This window comes from Ostrinia furnacalis, unplaced genomic scaffold (assembly GCF_004193835.3).
Source record: "Ostrinia furnacalis isolate ACB-3 unplaced genomic scaffold, ASM419383v2 OfSCF3265, whole genome shotgun sequence".
Classification (NCBI taxonomy): Eukaryota; Metazoa; Arthropoda; class Insecta; order Lepidoptera; family Crambidae; genus Ostrinia; species Ostrinia furnacalis.
Window position 1 is genome coordinate 139,110 of NW_021133504.1, and position 23,280 is coordinate 162,389.

The following is a 23,280-nucleotide window of genomic DNA, read 5'->3' on the forward strand; positions in this document are numbered from 1 at the left end:
CGACTAATATTGTGGTGAACTCACTCGTGAGTCGTGACACACGCATATTTAGCTTAGTACGAGGGGCTAGCGGGAGTATTAGTAATTAATGCAATAACATTTTTTTTTAATAGTCGATTTAAAAATACTGCATTTTTACAGGATTAAAATGTATTTCTCCGCAAGTTTCATTTGACTTGCAAATCTGACATCCCGCTTGTTTTGTCAGCGCTACTTCGCATTTCATCTAGCCCTATCAGTAGGAACGGGATTCAATGCTGTTCAAACTACTTTTGCCCAATTATTTAGTTAAATAGATTACTCTTTATCGTGACCCATTTATTAAAATTATCTTAGAGAAGAGTATTGGCAAATTATGAGAAATAATTTTATTCTGCTTTCCGTCAGAAAGTTAGTGACTGACTTGGGATGGACTCTCGGTGAACTAGTATATTCATTCTAATATCGGTAAGTACTAAGTATACCTACCATACTATAAAATTTTTTTTCTTTCTAGTATTTTTCATACTGGTTCGCTCTTGATTTCAGACTCTCATTTTACAGAGTAAATCTGAAATTACAAATTCAAAATCTTAATAACTACCAATGAGACTTTTTTCATCGTATTTGAACACGCCCCAAAACCTATGGCTTCCTAACATCACAATATTCTCATCTACTTAAATGTTTATATTACGTTACTTACTGTGTGTGGATGTGTACTTACCTATATTGTGTGAAAATGTTTAAGTATATTTTAAATTAACTTTTTCTTTCATTCTTCACCTTACTTTCTGTGTTTGACCAATAAATATTATCTTTTTAGGAATAAATCCGTGTAAAACTGTGTGAAAAACCCTACGCAGAGGAGTGAAAATATTGTGATTTATGGTGGAGTGAGCAACGCCCATATCTACTAATGGTTCGACCAAACCAACGCGAGCAGACCGCGTGCGCGATGGCGGTGGCGATCAGACTTAAACGCATTCATCGCTATTGCCGTTGGTTTGATCGAACCTTTAATCGAAAGCTTTTTTGGCTGTATGAGTTCGTAGCATTTTAAGTAATACATAGTCATTTAGGATTTTTATGTTTATTGCATTTAAATAAATAAATAAAAATACATTGATCTAATTCAGTTTCAGTACGATTCCTTCATAACCAGCAACTGGCAGTGCTGAAGCAGGGAATTTGGCTCTGAAACAATGAACATTTTTTTTTATTTTTACACGCCTATTTTTAATAGGAAACCTAATTTTGTTTTTAATAAGGTTATGATTTATTTAACAGTTAACAAATTATTAAAATGTTAAATGCAATAAAATCTCTTTTCTTACGAAATCACTAAATGGACTGATTTTTAGGTTTGGTGGAAAATTTGTGGACTCATGCAAATAGTTTTATTTTTTAAATAATAATAAATTGTATCACTGGGCAATTCACGCGCTTTCTAATCTCCAACAAGGCCAAAGTTTGTACTTTTTTTACAAACTTGCACATCAGACAAACATTTTTGTTGCAATATCACCCGTATTACAACTACTTAGGATACCAAAGTGATGATGATGATAACATGATGTGCTAATCTGATCTAAAACACCTAAACCCAGCTAAGATACTGACCCTTCTTCCTTTGGAGACTGGATACTTCTCAGCACGACCTTGACGTTGCCGTTGACGTTTTCGAAGTAGGTCAGGTCCACCACATGCTCGGCTGCCCTCATGTTCACTACCACTAGGTAAACATTCTTCTTGTCCCATCTGAAAAGAGTCGGGTATTTAGGAGGGGTGTTCAGAAAGTAGAGAATGCGATATTTCTAGCCATCACAAAAATCTGAAAAAAATGGGGCAGGTACTTTACTTCACTAGAAACTGGTAAAAATGCATTTAAGTTCACTATTGCGTATAAATTACTTTCACCTGACCACGATCAGTCGGATGATTTTCTTGACTTTCCAAAAAGGCCTATAAAAAGGACACTCGACAATTCCTAAAATATCAGGTCCCTGAACTACTTTTTAAATTCCAAAAAAAGCTATTAACGTAGTTGATAGTATGGATTCCTTACCTCCTAAAAGCGAACACATCTTGGTTCAAAGCCAGCGAGTCGTATCTTCCTTGCCTGAAGACGCTGTTCTGGCGAAGAGCTGCCAACGCCTGGTAAACTTTCNAGACCTTCAGGTGAGACCGGTCGGTTGCGTTCTCCACCTCCACGTTCAAAGTCTCGAAGCCATCGGCAACTGGTAGCCAGGTCTTGTCGCCAGTTGAGAACCCTGGAGAAACGAGTCATCATCATCATCATTTCAGTTTAAGGACGTCCGCTGATGAACATAGGCCTCCAATAATTTCCATTTTGAGTTGAGAAACGAGTAACTTAGATAAGTCTTGTTATAAGTGTTTATTACAATTAGTTTAATTTTTGAAGGCTTGTGTCGACACGACAAGAAGAAGAAGTTTAATTTTAGCTATAAATAGGTTCTATATTGTTCTAAACTTAGGCAATTACGTTAAGTTATTAAAACATTTATATATTTATTAAACAGGTACTCCTACTTAAAAACTGGATAGTGTACTTATTATTACTTAATTAAATATTTATAAGGGCACGTGTACGATTAACCATGACCGTATATTTCCAGTTTTTCGTCTAAATATTCTGCAGGAAATTAGACGGCCGTTTGGTGTAGTGGTTCGAAACGTACTACTATTCCGGAGGTAGCGGGTTCAATTCCCGCACAGTACAAACATTTGTGTGCATGAACATATTTGTTTGTACTGGGTGTTTTCTAGTATAATAAGTATGTATTTACAAAAAAAAGTATTTAAGTATATTTATATCCGTTGCTAGTACCCATAGTACAACCTTTGCTTAGTTTGGGACTAGAAGCGCAGTGTAAAATGTCTAAGGATATTTATTATTTATTTATTTTTGAGTTCAAGGAATTTGTGAGTGTCTGATCTTATTCTGATTAATTTAATTATCATTTACCANAAACTTTCAGGTGAGACCGGTCGGTTGCGTTCTCCACCTCCACGTTCAAAGTCTCGTAGCCATCGGCAACTGGTAGCCAGGTCTTGTCACCAGTTGAGAACCCTGGAGAAACGAGTCATCATCATCATCATTTCAGCCTAAGGACGTCCACTGCTGAATAGGCCTCCCCCAATGGTTTCCATGTTGAGTTGCAAAACGAGTAACTTAGATTAGTCTTGTTATAAGTGTTTATTACAATTAGTTTAATTTTCGAAGGTTTGTGCCGACACGACAAGAAGAAGAAGTTTAATTTTAGCTATAAATAGGTTCTATATTGTTCTAAACTTAGGCAATTACGTTATGTTATTAAAACATTTATACATTTATTAAAGAGGTACTCCTACTTAAAAACTGGATATTGTCATCATCATCATCATTTCAGCCATAGGACGTCCACTGCTGAACATAGGCCTCTCCCAATAACTTCCATATCGCACGGTTAGTAGCGGCCTGCATCCAGCGCCTTCCTGCTACCTTTATCAGGTCGTCGGTCCACCTTGTCAATAGTGTAATTGATCATAATTAAATTGTTACTTAATTAAATATTTATAAGGGCAAGTGTCCTCTAAGCCGTGACCATATTTTTCCTGTTTTATGTTTAGTTCCTTTCCATCCATCCATCCATCCTTGGGGAGGGAATGGAGAGGGAATGGCCCACCAGTAAACGTCATTTATCGAAAATGACGACGACGACGACTTTTATTAGAAATCCCAATTAGTCTCTTTTTTGAGTTCAAGGAATTTGTAAGAATCTGATCTTATTGTAATTAATTTAATTATCATTTACCAGCATTTTTGCCGGCATTCCACTGGAAGGGGGTTCTCTCCGGGTCCCTGGATGAGGAGGCGTAGTTGATGGGGTCGTTGGTGTTACATCCAGAAGGGTCCACGGTGTCTTCCCAGCTGACGTAGCCGTCGACCATTCCCAGTTCTTCTCCCTAAAATTATTACAGTAATAATAATTTAATAAACAATTTAAAAATGGTTATGTTTCTGGAATAATGTTTTTGAAAGACTTTAAACGTCGCTGTTTATCTGGGGCACGGCAGTGATTAGAATTACCCTTCAACGGCCAATTCGCTTGTTTTGGCGGCGCAATTGAATGCAGTTCTATTTCTTTAAAAAATAAAGGAATGTTTTCTTTGAGTAAAATTTTCTATCTACAATATTAAGAGTACTTTCCCTCCAGGTGGCATTTCAAAATTCCACCCTGTATACTAACTTAAACAGTCCTGTGTAATGCAACGCAGTAAAAGTGTTACTGGAGTTTAACGTGTGTTTATTTTATAATTGTAAAAGTAGTTGACCTTCTACTAGATAATAAATAGTAGTTAAAAATTACCATGTAAGTGACTCCCACTCCTGGCAGAAGTAGGACGATCATGTTGATCCCATCCACCAGAGACGGGCCGTATCTAGTTGCCATCCTGCTGTTATCATGGTTTCCAACCTTCAAGAAGAATTCAATGATTAAGTGACATATTTGATAATATGAATGAAAGATAAAATCAAAGTAGTCAAGTTACAGAATAATTCTATCAGAAAAAACGAGATTAAAATTCTCAAGCAGAATAGTTGAGGCGGCTCTACAAAATATTCGTAAGTACCATTTTAAGTTATTTCATAAATATTTGTGGACTATACACTATCAAGAAGAGAATACAGAACCTCTGGATCACCATCTTAAGACCCTTATGCTCAAACCTAGTTAAATCATACTCTCATATCATTTGTTTGTTCTACAAATCACCTTTCTACCTAAATCTTCTAGTAACGTTAAGCGTTAGTCATGAACTGTTGAGTCACGTGCAATACATCACTTTTACGTAATCAGTAAAATATCTCACCACCCAGTTGGGCTGCTTATCAACCGGCTTGTAGGTGATAAACTTATCTACAGCCCTCTTGATATCAGCCGCTGAAGATTTAGCGTCAACATCGGTGATAAGATCAAAGTTAAACGGCATCTGTGCTCCTTTTCTGTCTCCCTCACCGAAATACCTCACTACATCTTGTATAGTAGCATACACTTCAGTCATCATGACTCTGGGTAGACCATCTTTAGCAGCAATTTCGTCGAGAACGTCTCTCCATTCGTAAACCATGTAGTAGGTTTCTTCTCTGTCTTTTGTGTAGATGTGAGAGAGATAGTCGTGCGATTCGGGGTCGACGTCGGTTCTGCCTGAGAGAGGTTCGTCAGGGTAGACGCCCCCAAAGAGTTCTTTGTCTACTTCGTATAAGCAGTTGACAGCGTCTACTCTGAAGCCGGCCACGCCTTTGTTGAGCCAGAAGCGGATGATGTTCTGGAAATGTTAAGATCTTTCGTAAAATATATTATTATTGCTTATACTGGTTACCTACTAAGTACAATTTCCCAAAATCATATTTTTTATCTATCAGACGCCATAGGTAAGAAATTAAATTGAAAAAAAAAAATACAAAACTAAATAAATACTAAAATTGTTTACTAGTAATATAAAACCGCAGAGTCATCATTATTTGGACTCTATACTATCATTATATTGCTTACCTTCATTTCTTCTACGACATCAGGGTTTCTGTAGTTAAGATCAGGCTGTCCAATGACAAATTGGTGCAGGTAATATTTGCCAACCTCTTTTCTGTACTCCCACGCGCTTCCACGGAAGTGGCTTCTCTGTAATATAATAATTATATCATTAGGTACTTCATTCATTCATAAACACTAATGTGAAAGTGACTGAATGATTCTATGTAGATAAATGAATCACCAGTTTTATCGTAATTTCGCCCACATAGGTCATCCACCGCCAGACTAATTTAACATTTTGATAACCAAATTTTCATAGCAATTTCAAACTAAAAAGTTTTGCTATCACTATTTTTAAATCACAAATTCTCACCCAGTTGTTAGGCGGGTGTCTTATCCCATTCTCGTCCACGACTCCGTCTTCCCAAATAAAGTAGTCTTGGTATTTCTTGTTGCCAGCCAGTGCTTCTTGGAACCAAACGCTTTCGTTCGAAGTGTGGTTGGGTACCAGATCCAGGACCACTTTGATGTCTGCGCAAAAAAAAAGTGTATTAAACACCGCTATTTTAAAACATTTCTTAAGCCAGGAAGGATACTCATTAAACACACACTTTGGGATCAATGGTAATAGCGAGGAAAAAAAAAACCAAGTTACTACTATCATAATGCACCACCTCTCTTTCCTTTCACTGCAATTCCTTTATAGGCAGGATCTACAATTTGGCTTTCAATTAAACCCAATGACATAAAATTTAGTAGACCCAGACATAGCTTACTGTTTTAGAAACCACAACGAATATAATCCGAATAATACAAGTAGAGTTCGAAACTTTAAACTTACCGAGAGAATTGGCCTTCTGCACCAACGCTTCGAAGTCCTCCATAGTCCCGTACTCATCATGCACGGCGTAGAAGTCCGCAATGTCATATCCAAAGTCATACATCGGCGACTGGAACATGGGAGACAGCCAAATGGCCCCCACACCCAATTCCTTGATGTACTCCAATTTTGAAGAGATTCCTGGAATAATTTATTTACAATGAGAGCTTTCTAATTTGATTATTGGGACCCTAATGCGATTACGTTTCCAATACCTTTAAAAGGTTTTGAGATCGATGTTAAATTCTTCAAGACGTGTAGGACTAGGTAGGTACCTAATTTGTTCAGTTGATTAAATAAGGGCCAGTCTGTAAGTAACTGATTTTTGCTTGATTGTAAAATTAATTGAAATTAGAAAAAACTATGAATAATGTCAAATTGTAATTTGCGTTTTGCATTACATTTACTCGTTTAAATAGAATCATAATTACCTAATATTTTTTACAATTTTTCTAACTTAAAAAGACAATCAACTCAAGTGGATAAAAATAATAGTGACACATTGCACGCAATTACATACACAAAAATACATACCATTCAGGTCACCAATTCCATCCCCATTGCTGTCCACGAAGGACCGAGGGTATATCTGGTAGAATATGGTCGTCTCCCACCACTCCTGTTTCTTTTCGTTGTCGTCCTTCTTCAGGAGACCACCACAGCACAGCACCACAAATAGTGGCAGAAGTATAACCGCCTTCATTTTGAATTAGTTTGCGTCTTGTTACCAGTGGTCTGTGATGAGACCACCTACTGAGTTGCTGTACAGATGACCATTGATTTATATGTTTACGATAACTCAGTTGGTATGTACAGTCTACAGTACATAATACTGTACAGTTTTGTTGCAAAACCACTCTTGTTGTAACGTCTTAAGATGCTATAAAGTTAAGTTTCCTGTGCTGTCGTTTGTACCCATTTATCAATGAGTTGAGTGGACCGATATCACTGAGACGAAATGATTTAACACTAGACTTTAAGTACGGTGAATAATGTTGATAGGTACTTTAATTAGTTAATTTGTAATCAATTAAGTTTTATCAGGAATGCGGATAAAACCAGAATGCATTCCAAAACACAAATGCAAGTGTCTCCAAAACAGACGGTCTAAATAGGTTGGAACATGGTATAAATGCAGATTACAATCTACAACCAAGTGGTAGTCAACAAAACCACATTATGGCAGATCAGGGGGAAACTAGACTTAGAAAAATTGCTATTTATAAATACACCTAATTGTNGAGGTAACTAACTCGTAAGGGTGCTTTGCTGCAGATATGCCGCACTACGTTATAAGGTATTTTTGTTACTGTTTAAAAGATTCTATGAGTTCAAGTGGTATGATGCAGAACTGCAATTGAGCGCCGTAAAGGGCTAATTGTATTATAATATAATAGTAGGTAAAATGACATATTTATATGGCTTAATTAACATCTTCTCTGTAAAACTTAAAAAGGCTTCTTTTACTAGAATTTTGACTTAGAGAATCCTAACCAAGTTAATAATAGTAATATCAAGTTATGTCAGTTATTAGTCATAGAATATAGTATGTTAGTACATAAATAACATAATCATGCGAGAGGAACGTGAGAAAGGCTGACATGTGACATGTAAGATAATAGCAAAACAACAAAACAACACTTTAGATAGTTATGATTAATAACAAAATTAACAAGTGTTAGGTTATCGGAGACTTTCCTAGTCCTTACTTTAAGTGCGGAAAGATTTTAAAACTTGTTTTTATTTTTTACTAGCTGACCCGGCGAACTTTGTTCCGCCTTAATGGCAATAAATAACGGGATAAAAAGTATCCTATGTCCTTCTCCTGGCTCTAAACTACCTCCCTGTCAATTTTCAGCTAAATCGGTTTAGCCGTTCTTGAGTTATAAGCGAAGTAACTAACACGACTTTCTTTTATATATATAGATAATTAGTTTTTAGTGTTTAATGTAATCTGTACTAATTATAGAGACCACGATAATTTGTTTGTTACTGGCAATAATAACAAATATTGGCTGAACTATTTTGTAATTTAGAAGTAAGATCATCATCATCATCATCATCTCAGCCATAGGACGTCCACTGCTGAACATAGGCCTCCCCCAATACTTTCCATGTTACCCGGTTGGTAGTGGCCTGCGTCCAGCGCCTTCCTGCTACCTTTATGATGTCGTCGGTCCACCTTGTGGGTGGACGTCCCACGCTGCGTTTTCCGGTACGCGGCCTCCACTCCAGAACCTTGCTGCCCCATCGGCCGTCAGTTCTGCGTACTATGTGCCCTGCCCATTGCCACTTCAGCATCACCATCCGTCGGGTTATATCAGCGACTTTAGTTCGTTTACGGATCTCCTCATTTCTGATTCGATCTCGTAAAGAAGTAAGATAACTTGTATTTATAAATAATTAAATTATAAACTATTTTTATAATAGGCCTTACAAACAAAAGATAAATCTTTCTGTTTGTCTCCCGGATTGTTAAAGTTAACATACAATTTCAGTTACTTAAGTTTGTTATAACTAATCATAAAGTTAATCGATTCTTCGAATACAATAACAAACAATAAGACATAATTGATGTATGTACTTGAACTGATATTTATTTAACGTAAATCTTCACACGTCAAACTCATATACCACACAAACAAAACCCTTAAGATAAATCAATTTATAGAAACATTTATCACGTTTCACATTCCCTACTGATTCTTATCATATCTCACCATGAAAATTATCATACAGAAGGTATTGAATTGCTCAATATGATGAAAGAACAACTGAACATTTTTAAGTTAAGAATATTTAGGGCATTAAAAAAACAAAACACTGTTATTTTCATTTGTTTTATTTAACATAATCTTCTTAGTGACGTCATAGGTTGTTTATGATCAGTTAAACTTGCATTCGGAGAACCAAAGCCTCGTCTGCAGCAAGATCCAAGTAACTAGCTTGAACGTTGTCACTAAAACAAAAGAATATCAAATTGTGATTTTTGCCAATGTGGAAAACCAATAGCTAATAGCTTAGCTTTTTTTAAGAATATATCTGTTCATAGCGGCGCGGCCGCCCGCGACTTCGTACGCGTAGATCCGTTTTACTCCCTTAGGGGTGGAGTTTCGTAAAATCCTTTTTAGCGGATGCCTACGCTATAACATCTACCTGCATGTCAAATTTCAACCCGATCCGTCCAGTGGTTTGGGCTGTGCGTTGATAGATCAATATGTCAGTCAGTCAGTCAGTCACCTTTGAGTTATATTATGCACAAGAATTTGTTAGTATTTGCAATCATAAAAAACCCGTATTACCTATAAGTTCTCGAAGATAGGACACTACTGGCTTCCACCTCCAGCTGGCCGAAGATCAAGTCGAAAGCAGTCAGATTGACTATGTGGTACGTCCTCCCAACATTCATGACAACGACATACGTGTCATCATTGTACCATCTGAAAATAAAATCAATTCAAAAAATTTCAAACTCATTTCAAGAAATAACAAATTAGAATTTGCTGAAGGTTAACACTTAATAGTATTGGCTTTGTTAAAACCGTAAAATATTTTAAATATTCCATAGTCAACAAACTAGAGAGATAAATAAATAATAATAATCATCATCATAATTTCAGTGTCTACTGCTGAATATTATATTAAGTGATTCCCAGATTGATCCGTTGATACTTTGATAGCGACCTGCATCCAGCGCCTTCTTGCTACCTTTTCAGGAGATATAAAATTAAGAATAAGAAGACGATCTCGTGAAGGTCGCGGGAGGTGCCTGGATGCGAGCACCGCAGGACCGGTCTTTGTGGAAATCCTTGGGGGAGGCCTTTGCCCAGCAGTGGACGTCTTTCGATTGAAACGAACGAACAAACGAAAATTAATAACAAATCATTCAAGTGTCAAACATATTATCTCGATTTTTCCAGAACGCTTTTTTTGTTTCGAAAAGGTACTGAGATAATAAAGGAAAAACGTTATCATAATGTGTTATTTTTGACAAGATAGTAGGTAGGTAACACGGCATTAAATTAGGTAATCATCTTGATGCAAATGCATCTTGTTGAGATAAATTCAAATCGAAACCACTCGAAAAGGATCAATGATTGCATTACTGTCACTGGGGACTAAAATGGATCGGCAATGTCATGATTATGATGACATTGGTTTTTCTGGAAAACGCCATTGTTTTGTCATATCAGGACATTATTCTCTTCCAAATCGCTCACAGATCATACCAAGTTAAAACGGTCGATAGAAACTCTATTTTAGATTAATTAGTGACGCTTCTCTATCTCCTTTCTCTCTTTTTTTCATCATCAGATCTTTTATTCTCCACTCTAGAAGTACCAAGCTCTCTCTTATTTACCAGAGACAAAAAGTACTTGGCCTACACACTCGACACTGGTCAGATGGGTTGGGGAGGCATTATTTGTACCAATAAGCCGGCTTTTATGTTGATACTAACGCCACTCATCCAACGTGTAGATCTAGAAAATAGGTTAGCCCAAAGTTGGTACCAATACTATTCTTAACACGATTTTATCTAGATTCACAAGTTAGATAAGTGGCGTTGGGACCAATGGTTGGGCCAAAATTCAAAGGCATGGAAGTAATGGCAAACCTTTTAAAAGCAAACACGTCGTTGTTCAACGCCAAAGACTCGTATCTGCCCAGGCGAAAAGCTGGTCGTATGCGCAGGTTCGTCAGGGTTCGGTACACCTGGTAGTGAGAGCGCACTGCGGACCGCTGGTTGGCTACGTTCAGATGCTCATGACCTTCGGCCACAGGCAGCCAGGTCTTTTCTGCTGTAGAGAATCCTGAAAGAAGATGCAAAACAAAAGAAGCATTTATTAGTATTGAGGGAGACTTGCCCAGCTCACACTACGTCTTTCAGCCTAGGAGCGTAGGACCGGTAGTTCTAGAAATCCGAGGGATAGGCCTTTTTCCAGCAGCAGTAAACATTATTTGACTGAAACGAACAAACAAAAAAGTTAGGACGTATGTTAATAACCCTTCTCTGGTAATGTTGTACAGGTTTCTGGTTGTTTAATTTGGAGCACCAAATGACGCTTTAATGTCGTGTAAAATGTTCAAGTATTTTTGAGAGGAAAACGCCAGTCCACGTGAACAAAACTCCCATAGTTTTTGTTCTAATTTCGACTCTATTAACTTTATTTTTACCACAATAATAAATTCAGAGGGCATAATAAAAACCTTTTAAGGTTTAAGGATCGTCACAAATGGATTTCACTTATTCGTTCGCGAATCCGTGTTTCGTACTAACGCGATGTAAATTCAGGCGAAGTAGGGCGGCATAAATGTATACAGAGTGTCCCTGACCAGTTATCCCAAAATATTATACACATAATGTTATTCTCATATTATGCTCATACCAGTTCTTACTGGTTAGAACAGAATGCTTAAATAAGAAAACAAAAGTCACCCATAAGGCAAAATAATTTCAATCCTTTCTAGTCTAAAAGGAAACGGATTTGATTGTAAATTGTCATTTTATCCTTTGACTATTTTTTCTAAAAAATACACTGCAACGAATTAACCAAAAGCTTAACTATTGTCTTGTTATTTAGGTGCTAAATTTTTTATTCTAGTAAAGGTACTCAAATGCATTTTGCACGGCCTATAAGATATTTTGTTTTCCCATTTTTCCTAAGGCTCTCGGTCAGAACACCCTATATGGGGGTAACGTTATCCGATTATGGAATTATGCGTAGCCCCCGGCTTGAGCGCGACACGATGTCGTATGGGTAAAATGGAGTCATCATTGTCAGTGTGCTTCGGAATGTTTCCCCAGAATATTGTATTTTTATAGTAGGTAAATAAAAGATGTGATCTTCCAATGTTTTTGTGATCTGTCTGTCTATTTTATCGACATAATAGGATGCCATATTTAAGGCGAATGTAGCCCAAAGAGGTTTAGGCATCTGACTATCGATTCCAGAGGACTCTACTTTACTCTAACGCTGGACTATCTGTGTACAAAAAACTATAATTATTTTAAAAAATGCCACGACCATTATTACAGGTCTACAACGTTGCACTTTCCAGAATATTATGAGTATGAATTGCAGAGGTTACAATGAGAACAACTATTATCTGTTTCAAAGTAACTCAGTTCTCATTTGTTAGCATGTTTGCTAGAGCTTGTTCACGTGGACTATTATGAATGTCGGGCTTTTCCTAGAATAAAGACATCAGAATTCAGTTACATTCTAATAATATAATAGCTAATAGTTTTATTTTTCTTTATTCAGAAAACCACAGCTCTTTATAAAAAAGTTAAATAAAAGGTTTTCATCCTCATTTTTAGCTATATTTCTTAAGTCTGTCCACTCGTACAGCAGAGCGTTCATCGAGATGTCACAGGACTTGACATTTGCGCGTGATCTCGACGCTCGTTGACCTGACGCGTTGACCCCCACTTCACTTGAAATATTACAAGGGGCTCTAGCTGAACGAGGCTTTTTATTTTGAGTTAGTTTTTGACAGCTAATTCCACTGAAATAAGGTCTAGTATTTTTACATGGAGGCTTGGTAGAGTTATGTCTGTGGTCAATTAATTTATGAAACGTGTTAGGTAGGCACCTAATATTTTAGTTAAGAGTATAAAAATTAAAAAATCTATTGCATTAAATGAGAATTTCGTTTTCTACACACCTATTTCCAAGCTTAAAAAATGTTTGAAATGCATCATTTATTCAAAAATGCTAATAACTGCATAATCTTCTCCGTAAACCACGCTTTAAATAGGTCTATTGTCTACGGTATGGTTAATTTGGTCATCTTAGACTGTTATTTATAGAGCGATTTCGTACAAAAATATAAAGGTAACTAGGACACGTACGATAAAATAGGTTTCGTACTAAAATTACACGTTCGCGGTTTTGGATGCTGAACAACAACAGCGCGGGAAAATGTGTTTTAACCCAGATGGCGCCATCGTCGTAAATGACGTAAACGCCAACAATGCCCACGTCATGTTTACTAACAGAACGCTCATTGTCCGATGAAACTAGGCTCTACATATGCCTGAAGGGGAATAGGCACTTGATACGAATATGCTGCCAATGAGACTTGAAATGCTAACATTCCATTTTGCACTTCAATGGCTCAATTGAAACTATAATCACACATAGAATGCTATTGAATGCTTAATAATGAAAATAACTGATAGGTAAGTACATGGAACCTAATGAATAATCATATCAATTTATGCTCTTGGTAAAAAATCAAGAGATTCTGAGCGCGCTAAAAATTTTACGCGATAAATCGAAATATCAGATGATGCCGCGGGCTGAAGTTAGTTCAGAATGAAATGAAAACTCTGTTGCGTAAAGATGAAAATCATCATAACTGAATGTAATAAGATATTAAATTATTCACTTCAATTTTGATTTTATTGAGTCACCACTTGATCAAGATAAAATCCAATTGACATTTTCTGTTCAATCACAAGACGCGTCTTCACCAATTACAGCAATCTGAACGCGCCTTTCAGGAATCGCCATCAAAACTTACAAAAATCGATCTTATTGCGAAGTAATCTTCATGTCAGAAGGCGATCAGTTGCTTTGACTGAGATGTAATGAGCAGGGTGGCCTAGTAGCGAGGGCGGGTCAAGCATCCGATACCGCAAAATATTCATTGGGTTGGGTTCTGACGCTGTCCGTCAATTTAAATATCTCATTCATAGCAGCAGAATGATAAACGAAAATAATATTGTTCAATTTATTGATGAATTCGTCAAATAATTTTCGACAATCCTTAAATTGTTGCTATGGTATTCCTTTTGTAAGATTTTTTTACTTTAATGGTTGCCGAATTGATTTAAAACCTCAAACCTGTTTGCGTATCACATTTGTCAAATATTTAGTATTAGAAGTTTACTATAGGTATTTTAGATGACGGCAATCGTAGTTGTATTATTTTGGACAGTAAATGTATTGGATTGAAGTCTTTCAATGTAGATAATAAGTTGTCTATTTCCAAAATAAATGCTACTTTATTATCTCTTTGTATCTTTAGCCTAGGCGCAGACTACCGATTTTTAGTTGGGTCGGGCTGTTAATCAGTATGGAGATGTATGAAAGTGCGCAGATTACAGATTTGTTATCGGCCGATTCTTTATACAAATTAGGCTGGGTTGCACCATCTTCCTTTAACTTTGACAAACGTCAAAAATCTGTCAAACTCCATACAAAAACCACCGGTTATCGTTATAGTTACGGTCAAAGTTAGGTGGTACAACTCAGCCTTAGAATCGGGCCCAACTATCGGCCAACTAAAAGTCGGTGGTTTGCGCCTAGGCTCAGTAAGGTCCATATAAAACCTTTATCCCTACAAAACTGAAAATTGTAGCTTATAAATCTTATCCTATTTTATCAACTAAAACATTTACCTTCATAAATTCCTTTCACCCAAAAGGGTCGGGTAAAGAATATCCCGGGCCTTACCTGCATTCTTCCCGTTGCTCCACTGGAAAGGGGTCCGTACGGGGTCCCGGGATACCTCGATAAAATTGACCGGGTCGTCGGTGTTGCATGCAAGGGGGTCCTTAGTCTCGCTCCAAGGGACAAATCCATTCACCATACCTATTTCTTCGCCCTGAAAGGTTTCAATGTAATAATTGTATGGACAGCACACGTGGCGTGGGACTAAGCTCTGTGCAGTAATTTGCAATAGATGCTATTTTGCAATGTAAGTAAGTGGCTTTTAATCAAATTAAATTAAATTATTATAATATGCATTGAAGTAAGAATTATCGTAATTATTAGTTTGGTAATAAGTAAAAGAGAAAAGTACCTATGGGATTGGCTTTTCAGTGATTGATGATTGTTTTTCAAGTATTTTTGAATGAAAGCTCAAGTATAAATGAAATCTCAATAGCCTGTGATTGGTTAGAGGCTTTAATACATGAGGGAGGCGCTATATTTGGCATCAAAGGTATTTGTTGTTGTTGTTTCAGCCAAATGACGTCCACTGCTGGACAAAGGCCTCCCCCAAGGTTTTCCACCAGGAAAACTTTGACATTTAATGTAATGGAATGAAAGTTGTGGTGTAAACCCCGACAAATTAATTAATTAAGAATTAAACCCAGCCAAGTGCGTGTCGGACTCACGCACAAAGGGTTCCGTCCATACCATTGATTTTAAGATTTTTTTTTAAATTTAAGTTATTTTATATGAAAGATTACGAGGTATTAAGCGGGGAGCCCCCAATTTTTTTTTTATTGTTGTTGTTGTTGATGAATTTCATACAAAAATATGAAAGTAAATGTTACCATATACGTGATAGCGATTCCAGGCAACAAAAGAATGAGCATGTTCATGGCATCGACCAACTCGGACCTGAACCGAGAGGCTACTCGACTCTTGTCGTGGTTCCCGATCTGGAAGAAAAACAACCATCATTTAAACCATATAAAATTCATCATCATTATCTCAACCATAGGACGTCCACTGAACATAGGCTTCCCCCAATACTTTCCATGTTGCGCGATTGGTAACGGCCTGCGTTTAAAAAAAAAATTTTTTTTTACCATTGCAGCACATTGAGCTTGTAACATCTTGGGTAGTTGTATTAAGTGATATATTATTCAACAAAAAAGTTTAATGTATTAAAACTACTTTTAGTTATCTTCTTCTAGTTACATACAAATAATGTCTGTAAGATCTAATGAACAGTCATAGGCATTATGATGAATGACAATAACGTGTTTCTTTTTCAGACAGTGAAATTGAATCAAGCCGTAATGTTCTAACCAAACTGGGAACAAAATACACTGTCACCCGTTTTCACAAACATTACTATGAAGTCTCACAGTGCTCGTGGACGCACAGGGTGACACACGAACCAATCACAGAGCTCTATTCAACACTGTGCATTCGATTTGCTGATTCACTTAGGCAAGCATCGTTTCTGAATACGGGCGTTAGATTCTCAAGTCAGATACATGCTACTTTACCACCCAATTGGCTTGCTTCCTCAAAGGTTTGTACGTCAACCATTTGTCCACAGCGTACTTAATATCCCTCGCATCCGAGTCCTTATCCAGGTCCTCAATAAGGGCGAAATTGAAGGGCACATGGGCCCCCGAATGGATCCCTTCGCCGTAATACCTCACTGCATTTTTAATACTTGTGTACGCATCTGTCATCATTACCCTGAGGAAGGAAAAGGAATTGTATATGAGGCGTGTTCAGGATACAAAGGAATTAAATAACGGTAGTACAAAGTGATTTTCCTCGACAGAGTTTAAGCTTTATTGCTTCAGAATAAGATTTGGAATCAATTGACTTAATTTTGTGGTTTAATGCTGATGAATGTATATTTTAGTGTTGGTACACGTGGATTATGAGTTAATGAATCGATGTGGGCGGTTGTGTAAGCAAATATTAGAATAGAAGCATGGAAGCATAAAGAGCTGATTTGAAGAAAGATAAAGGATTTCCCGGAAAAAATCTTTTTTATTTATTTATTAACGCAATGTTAATTCAGAAATGCCAAAATTTGAATTGCTTTTTAGTAATTAAACATTTACTATTCACTCTTAATTAATGGTAATGGTTTTAAGTGATTTCTATCAAAAATAATGTTTGCATTTAAATTGAAATCTTTTTAAATCGTTTGCCTCCTGTCACATAAAGAAAAAATAATAATCTTCTGTTCCTAATAATAATAGAATATTTTTTAAGTCTCTGAATACGATACGGGTATTTCGCCGAAACAGTAAATTTTCTGTGTCCAGGCAGGCGAACACATGTTTTTTTATATTTATATGTATAAAACTATTTTTATGGGAAAGTTAATCAAAAGTTTTATTTGTTTTTGCTATTACAATAGCAGAAACTACAAATAATACCATAGAAAAACTTAACACGTTGAGTGCGAAACCAGGTCTATAGACCTTGTGTACGTCTCGCTTACCGTGCGGCTAAGAAAATTGCAGTCTTCCTTGTCGTGCGAAAGGCATAACTTCAATTGGGTCCGGTGTAGGAAAGTGATGAATATATATCTATGATGTATTCTTAAAATAGAATCCAATGATGTACCTACCTTAATACCAGGTTTTTAGACNAAAAATAGGTTAGCCCGAAGTTGGTGCCAATACTATTCTTAACACGATTTTATCTAGATTCACAAGTTAGATAAGTGGCGTTGGGACCAATGGTTGGGCCAAATTCAAAGGCAATAAGAAAATGGTGGCAAACCTTTTAAAAGCAAACACGTCGTTGTTCAACGCCAAAGACTCGTATCTGCCCAGGCGGAAGGCTGGTCGTATGCGCAGGTTCGTCAGGGTTCGGTACACCTGGTAGTGAGAGCGCACTGCTGACCGCTGGTTGGCTACGTTCAGATGCTCATGACCTTCGGCCACAGGCAGCCAGGTCTTTTCTGCTGTAGAGAATCCTGAAAGAAGATGCAAAACAAAAGAAGCATTTATTAGTCCGTGAGGGAGACTTGCCCAGCTCACACTACGTCTTTCAGCCTAGGAGCGTAGGACCGGTAGTTCTAGAAATCCCAGGGATAGGCCTTTTTCCAGCAGCAGTAAACATTATTTGACTGAAACGAACAAACAAAAAAGTTAGGACGTATGTTAATAACCCTTGTATGGTAATGTTGTACAGTATGTACAGGTTTCTGGTTGCTTCATTTGGAGCACCAAATGACGCTTTAATGTCGTGTAAAATGTTCAAGTATTTTTGAGAGGAAAACGCCAGTCCACGTGAACAAAACTCCCTTAGTTTTTGTTCTAATTTCGACTCTATTAACTTTATTTTTACCACAATAATAAATTCAGAGGGCATAATAAAAACCTTTTAAGGTTTAAGGATCGTCACAAATGGATTTCACTTATTCGTCCGCGAATCCGTGTTTCGTACTAACGCGATGTAAATTCAGGCGAAGTAGGGCGGCATAAATGTATACAGAGTGTCCCTGGCCAGTTATCCCAAATATTATACGCATAATATTCTCATATTATACTCATACCAGTTCTTACTGATTAGAACAGAATGCTGAAATAAGAAAACAAAAGTCACACATAAGGCAAAATAATTTCAATCCTTTCTAGTCTAAAAGGAAAAGGTTTTGATAGTTTGTCATTTTATCCTTTGTTTATTTTTTCTAAAAAATACACTTTGCAACGAATTAACCAAAGGCTTAACATTGTCTTGTTATTTAGGTGCTAATTTTTTTATTCTAGTAAAAGTACTCAAATGCATTTTGCGCGGCCTATAAGATATTTTGTATTCCCATTTTTCCTAAGGCTCTCGGTCAGAACACCCTATATGGGGGTAACGTTATCCGATTATGGAATTATGCGTAGCCCCCGGCTTGAGCGCGACACGATGTCGTATGGGTAAAATGGAGTCATCATTGTCAGTGTGCTTCGGAATGTTTCCCCAGAATATTGTATTTTTATAGTAGGTAAATAAAAGATGTGATCTTCCAATGTTTTTGTGATCTGTCTGTCTATTTTATCGACATAATAGGATGCCATATTTAAGGCGAATGTAGCCCAAATAGGTTTAGGCATCTGACTATCGATTCCAGAGGACTCTACTTTACTTTAACGCTGGACTATCTGTGTACAAAAAACTATAATTATTTTAAAAAATGCTACGACCATTATTACAGGTATACAACGTTGCACTTTCCAGAATATTATGAGTATGAATTTCAGAATTTACAATGAGAACAACAATTATTCTGTTTCAAAGTAACTCAGTCTCATTTATTAGAATGTTTGCTAGAGCTTGTTCACGTGGACTATTATAAATGTCGGGCTTTTCCTAGACTAAAGACATGAATAGCTAAATCCCAATAATGTGTATGATACATACAGCTAATTTAAAGGTGATCTCCTAATATGAATCTGTAACAATTTATTTTGTTTAAATATAACTCATCCTCGTTTTTTAGCTAACATTTCTAAAGTATATGCACGCGGGCAATATAATAAGTCGGGCTGACACTGTCCACTCGTACAGCGGAGCGTTCATCGAGATGTCACGGGACTTGACATTTGCGCGTGATCTCGACGCTCGTTGACCTGACGCGTTGACCCCCACTTCACTTGAAATATTACAAGGGGCTCTAGCTGAACGAGGTTTTTTATTTTGGGTTAGTTTTTGACAGCTAAACACTGCTGAAATACGTCTTATGTCTTATGGTGGTCATAGTCTTTTATATGGAGACTTGGTAGAGTTCTGTGTGTGGTCAATTAATTTATGAAACGCGTTATGTAGGCACCTACTTTTTTATATTAGTAAAAGTATTAACGCTTTAACGCTTAACCACGCTTTTAGATAGGTCTATTGTCTATGGTATGGTTAATTTGGTCATCTTAAACTGTTATTTATAGAGCGATTTCGTACAAAAATATAAAGGTAACTAGGACATGTACGATGAAATAGGTTTCGTGCTAAAATTACACGTTCGCGGTTTTGGATGCTGAACAACAACAGCGCGGGAAAATGTGTTTTAACCCAGATGGCGCCATCGTCGTAAATGACGTAAACGCCAACAATGCCCACGTCATGTTTACTAACAGAACGCTCATTGTCCGATGAAACTAGGCTCTACATATGCCTGAAGGGGAATAGGCACTTGATACGAATATGCTGCCAATGAGACTTGAAATGCTAACATTCCATTTTGCACTTCAATGGCTCAATTGAAACTATAATCACACATAGAATGCTATTGAATGCTTAATAATGGAAATAATAGATAAGTAAGTTCAACATGGAAGCTAATAAATACTTATTCATCTCAATTTATGCTCTTGGAAAAGATCAATTGGAACAGAAATCAAGAGATTCTGAGCGCGCTACAATTTTTTTGCGATAGATCGAAATATCAAATGATGCCGCGGGCTGAAGTCAGTTCAGAATGGAATTTAATGAAAACTCTGTTGCGTAACGATGAAAATCATCATAACAGAAAGTAATAAAATATTAAGTTATTCACTTCAATTTTGATTTTATTGAGACAGCACTTGATCTATGTAGATGAAATCCAATTGACATTTTCTGTTCAATTAGGATGACGCGTCTTCACCAATTACTTACAGCAATCTGAACGCACCTTTCAGGAATCGCCATCATAACTTGCGAAAATCGTCTTCATTGGGAAGTAATCTCCATGTCAGAAGGCGATCAGTTGCTTTGACAGAGATGTAATGAGTAAGGTGGCCTAGTACCGAGGGCGGGTCAAGCATCCGATACCGCAAAATATTCATTGGGTTGGGTTCTGACGCTGTCCGTCAATTTAAATATCTCATTCATAGCAGCAGAATGATAAACGAAAATAATATTGTTCAATTTATTGATGAATTCGTCAAATAATTTTGGAAATCCTTAAATTGTTGCTATGGTCTTCCTCTTGTAAGATTTTCTTACTTTAATGGTTGCCGAATTTATTCAAAACGGTCTCAAACCTATAATCACATAATTTTGTCAAATATTAAATAGTTTCTATTTGAAGTTTACTATCGATATTTTAGATGGCGACAATCGTAGTTGTATTATTTTGGACAGTAAGGCTGGGCTGTACCACCTTACTTTAACTTTGACAAACGTCAAAAATCTGTCAACCTCCATAAAAAACGCCGGTTATCGTTATAGTTACGGTCAAAGTTAGGTGATGCAACTCAGCCTAAACGTATTGAATTGAAGTCTTTCAATGTAGATAATAAAGCTGGGTTTCACCATCTTACTGTAACTGTGACAAACGTCAAAAATCTGTCAAATTCCATACAAAAAACGCCGGTTATCGTAATATTACCGTTAAAATTAGGTGGTGCAACTCAGCCTTAGTTGTCTACTTCCCAAATAAATGCTACTTTATTATCACTTTGTATTTTTAGCCTAGGCGCAGACCATCGATTTTTAGTTGGCCGAAAGTTGGGTCGGGCTGTTAATGTGGGGATGTATGAAAGTGCGCAGATTACAGATTTGTTATCGGCCGATTCTTCATACAAATTAGAATCGGGCCCAACTATCGGCCAACTAAAAGTCGGTGGTTTGCGGCTAGGCTCAGTAAGGTCCATATAAAACCTTTATCCCAACAAAACTGAAAAATGTAGCTTATAAATCTTATCCTATTTTATCAACTAAAACATTTACCTTCATAAATTCCTTTCACCCAAAAGGGTCGGGTAAAGAATATCCCGGGCCTTACCTGCATTCTTCCCGTTGCTCCACTGGAAAGGGGTCCGTACGGGGTCCCGGGATACCTCGATGAAATTGACCGGGTCGTCGGTGTTGCATGCAAGGGGGTCCTTAGTCTCGCTCCAAGGGACAAATCCATTCACCATACCTATTTCTTCGCCCTGAAAGGTTTCAATGTAATAATTGCATGGACAAACACACGTGGGACTAAACTCTGTGCAGTATTTCGCAATAAGTAGATGCTATTTTGCAATGTAAGTAAGTGGCTTTCAATCAAGTTACATTGAAGTGAGATTTATGGTAATTAGTTGGTAATAAGTAATAGAGAAAAGTATGGGATTGGCTTTTCAGTGGTTAATTATTGTTTTTCATGTACTTTTAAATGAAAGCTCAAGTATAAATCAAATCTCAATAGCTTCAAGTCTGTGACTGGTTAGAAGCTTTAATACACGAGAGAGGCGTTGGCGTTAAAGGTATTTAATTCCAGGAAAACTTTGACTTTTAATGTAATGGAATGAAAGATGTGGTGTAAACCCCGACAAATTAATTAACAGCGGGTAGTTTTCGTATGTAGTCACAATCAGGTCAACTTACTAATGGATTTCGCACTTCATTACTTTAGGTTAAGGCGATTAGAGTCCTCAATGACCTTGAGCGTTTGACCTTCACGCTTCGCACAACACCCGCGCACCCCGCACAAAAACTCCGATTTGACACCGATCAAAATTACACGGGCATAGGTAGGTACAGAATAGAAGCTCTCCTCATACATTACTGCCTATTATTTTAAACTTGAATTGATGAACCTTGATGTCGATGTCATTCAACACAAGCGCAAGTGATGGCCCGAAATGTTCTAAACTAGCGCACCGTATAGTAAGGTATTTATATTTAACAAAAATCACAAATCCATGAACATTTTGTATGGGATAATATTTTTTATTTTATTTTATTTAGCTTACAATTTATGTTGTGTGTAAACTATGAATTAGTTAGACCCATTTCCTGACGACAACCGATTGAGTTAAAATTTCGGATACACATGCAATTCGGATGATAATGTAATATTACGATGACATGGAGCTGATCTGATGATAGAGCTGGAAAGTCAGTGACCCCATAGGAACTCCGGAATATAACGACTCCATCGAGTTGAGACTCGTTTGATTTGTATTTATTTATTTACATTAAGTACTAACTATGTAAAGTTACGGTAAACTACTTTACAAATCACGAGTACCTACTTCAATTCTATATGTAAACAGGGTCTGATGTTGGAGCTGGAATGTGGATCGCCAAAGCTACGGTCAAAGTTAGGTCACGTCAGGTGGTGCAACTCAGCCAAAGAAAAAATTCATTTTGATCGCTAATGTCAGTTTGCAGCGAGTAACACAACCTCCCCGTCTGAAGGCCAGCGGCCGACTGCCGCCCGCACCCCGCGAAGGCCCCCTCAACAGCAAAACGTTCGGAATTTATCAAAAGTAAAATTTATGAATGAAAGTAATGTTCGATTGAAAAACGCAACGTGTCATTTAAAGATTAAAGAATTCGTAATCTATTCGTGCAAAAATCTTTAAAATTAACATAGCCGTTTGGGAGGAGTAGGGAATTGAAGTAAAAAATCGATGTCCCGTATTTATTTTTTTAATCCACAACAAAGAGACGTAGGAAAAATTCAAACGTGTCAAATGTAGTC

General features: G+C 37.0%; 2 protein-coding genes across 3 annotated transcripts in view; both read right to left on the reverse strand.

Annotated features, from left to right (window-relative positions):
• Positions 1-1,056: 1,056 nt before the first annotated feature.
• LOC114357592 (maltase 2) lies at positions 1,057-7,171 on the reverse strand. Of its 2 annotated transcripts, XM_028311296.1 has the most exons (11): positions 6,934-7,171; positions 6,361-6,540; positions 5,893-6,050; positions 5,541-5,666; positions 4,858-5,313; positions 4,353-4,460; positions 3,798-3,948; positions 2,975-3,073; positions 2,048-2,144; positions 1,603-1,740; positions 1,057-1,176 (listed from the first exon to the last, which is right to left on the reverse strand). In XM_028311296.1, the coding sequence occupies exons 1-11, from the start codon at positions 7,100-7,102 to the stop codon at positions 1,110-1,112; spliced, it is 1,749 nt and encodes a 582-aa protein (XP_028167097.1). In that variant the 5' UTR covers positions 7,103-7,171; the 3' UTR covers positions 1,057-1,109. The 2 variants fall into 2 exon arrangements, with proteins under 2 accessions (XP_028167097.1, XP_028167096.1); XM_028311295.1 differs by lacking the exon at positions 2,975-3,073 and having other exon boundaries at positions 2,048-2,252.
• Positions 7,172-9,288: 2,117 nt separating this feature from the next.
• The window catches only part of LOC114357593 (maltase 2), a 29,834-nt gene continuing 15,842 nt past the window's right edge, over positions 9,289-23,280 (reverse strand). The window contains exons 9-12 of the mRNA XM_028311297.1: positions 21,595-21,745; positions 17,622-17,817; positions 9,702-9,839; positions 9,289-9,358 (exon numbers count right to left, since the gene is read on the reverse strand). Of these exons, the coding sequence (XP_028167098.1) occupies positions 9,289-9,358; positions 9,702-9,839; positions 17,622-17,817; positions 21,595-21,745 (555 nt within the window). The remainder of the gene's footprint in view (positions 9,359-9,701; positions 9,840-17,621; positions 17,818-21,594; positions 21,746-23,280) is intronic.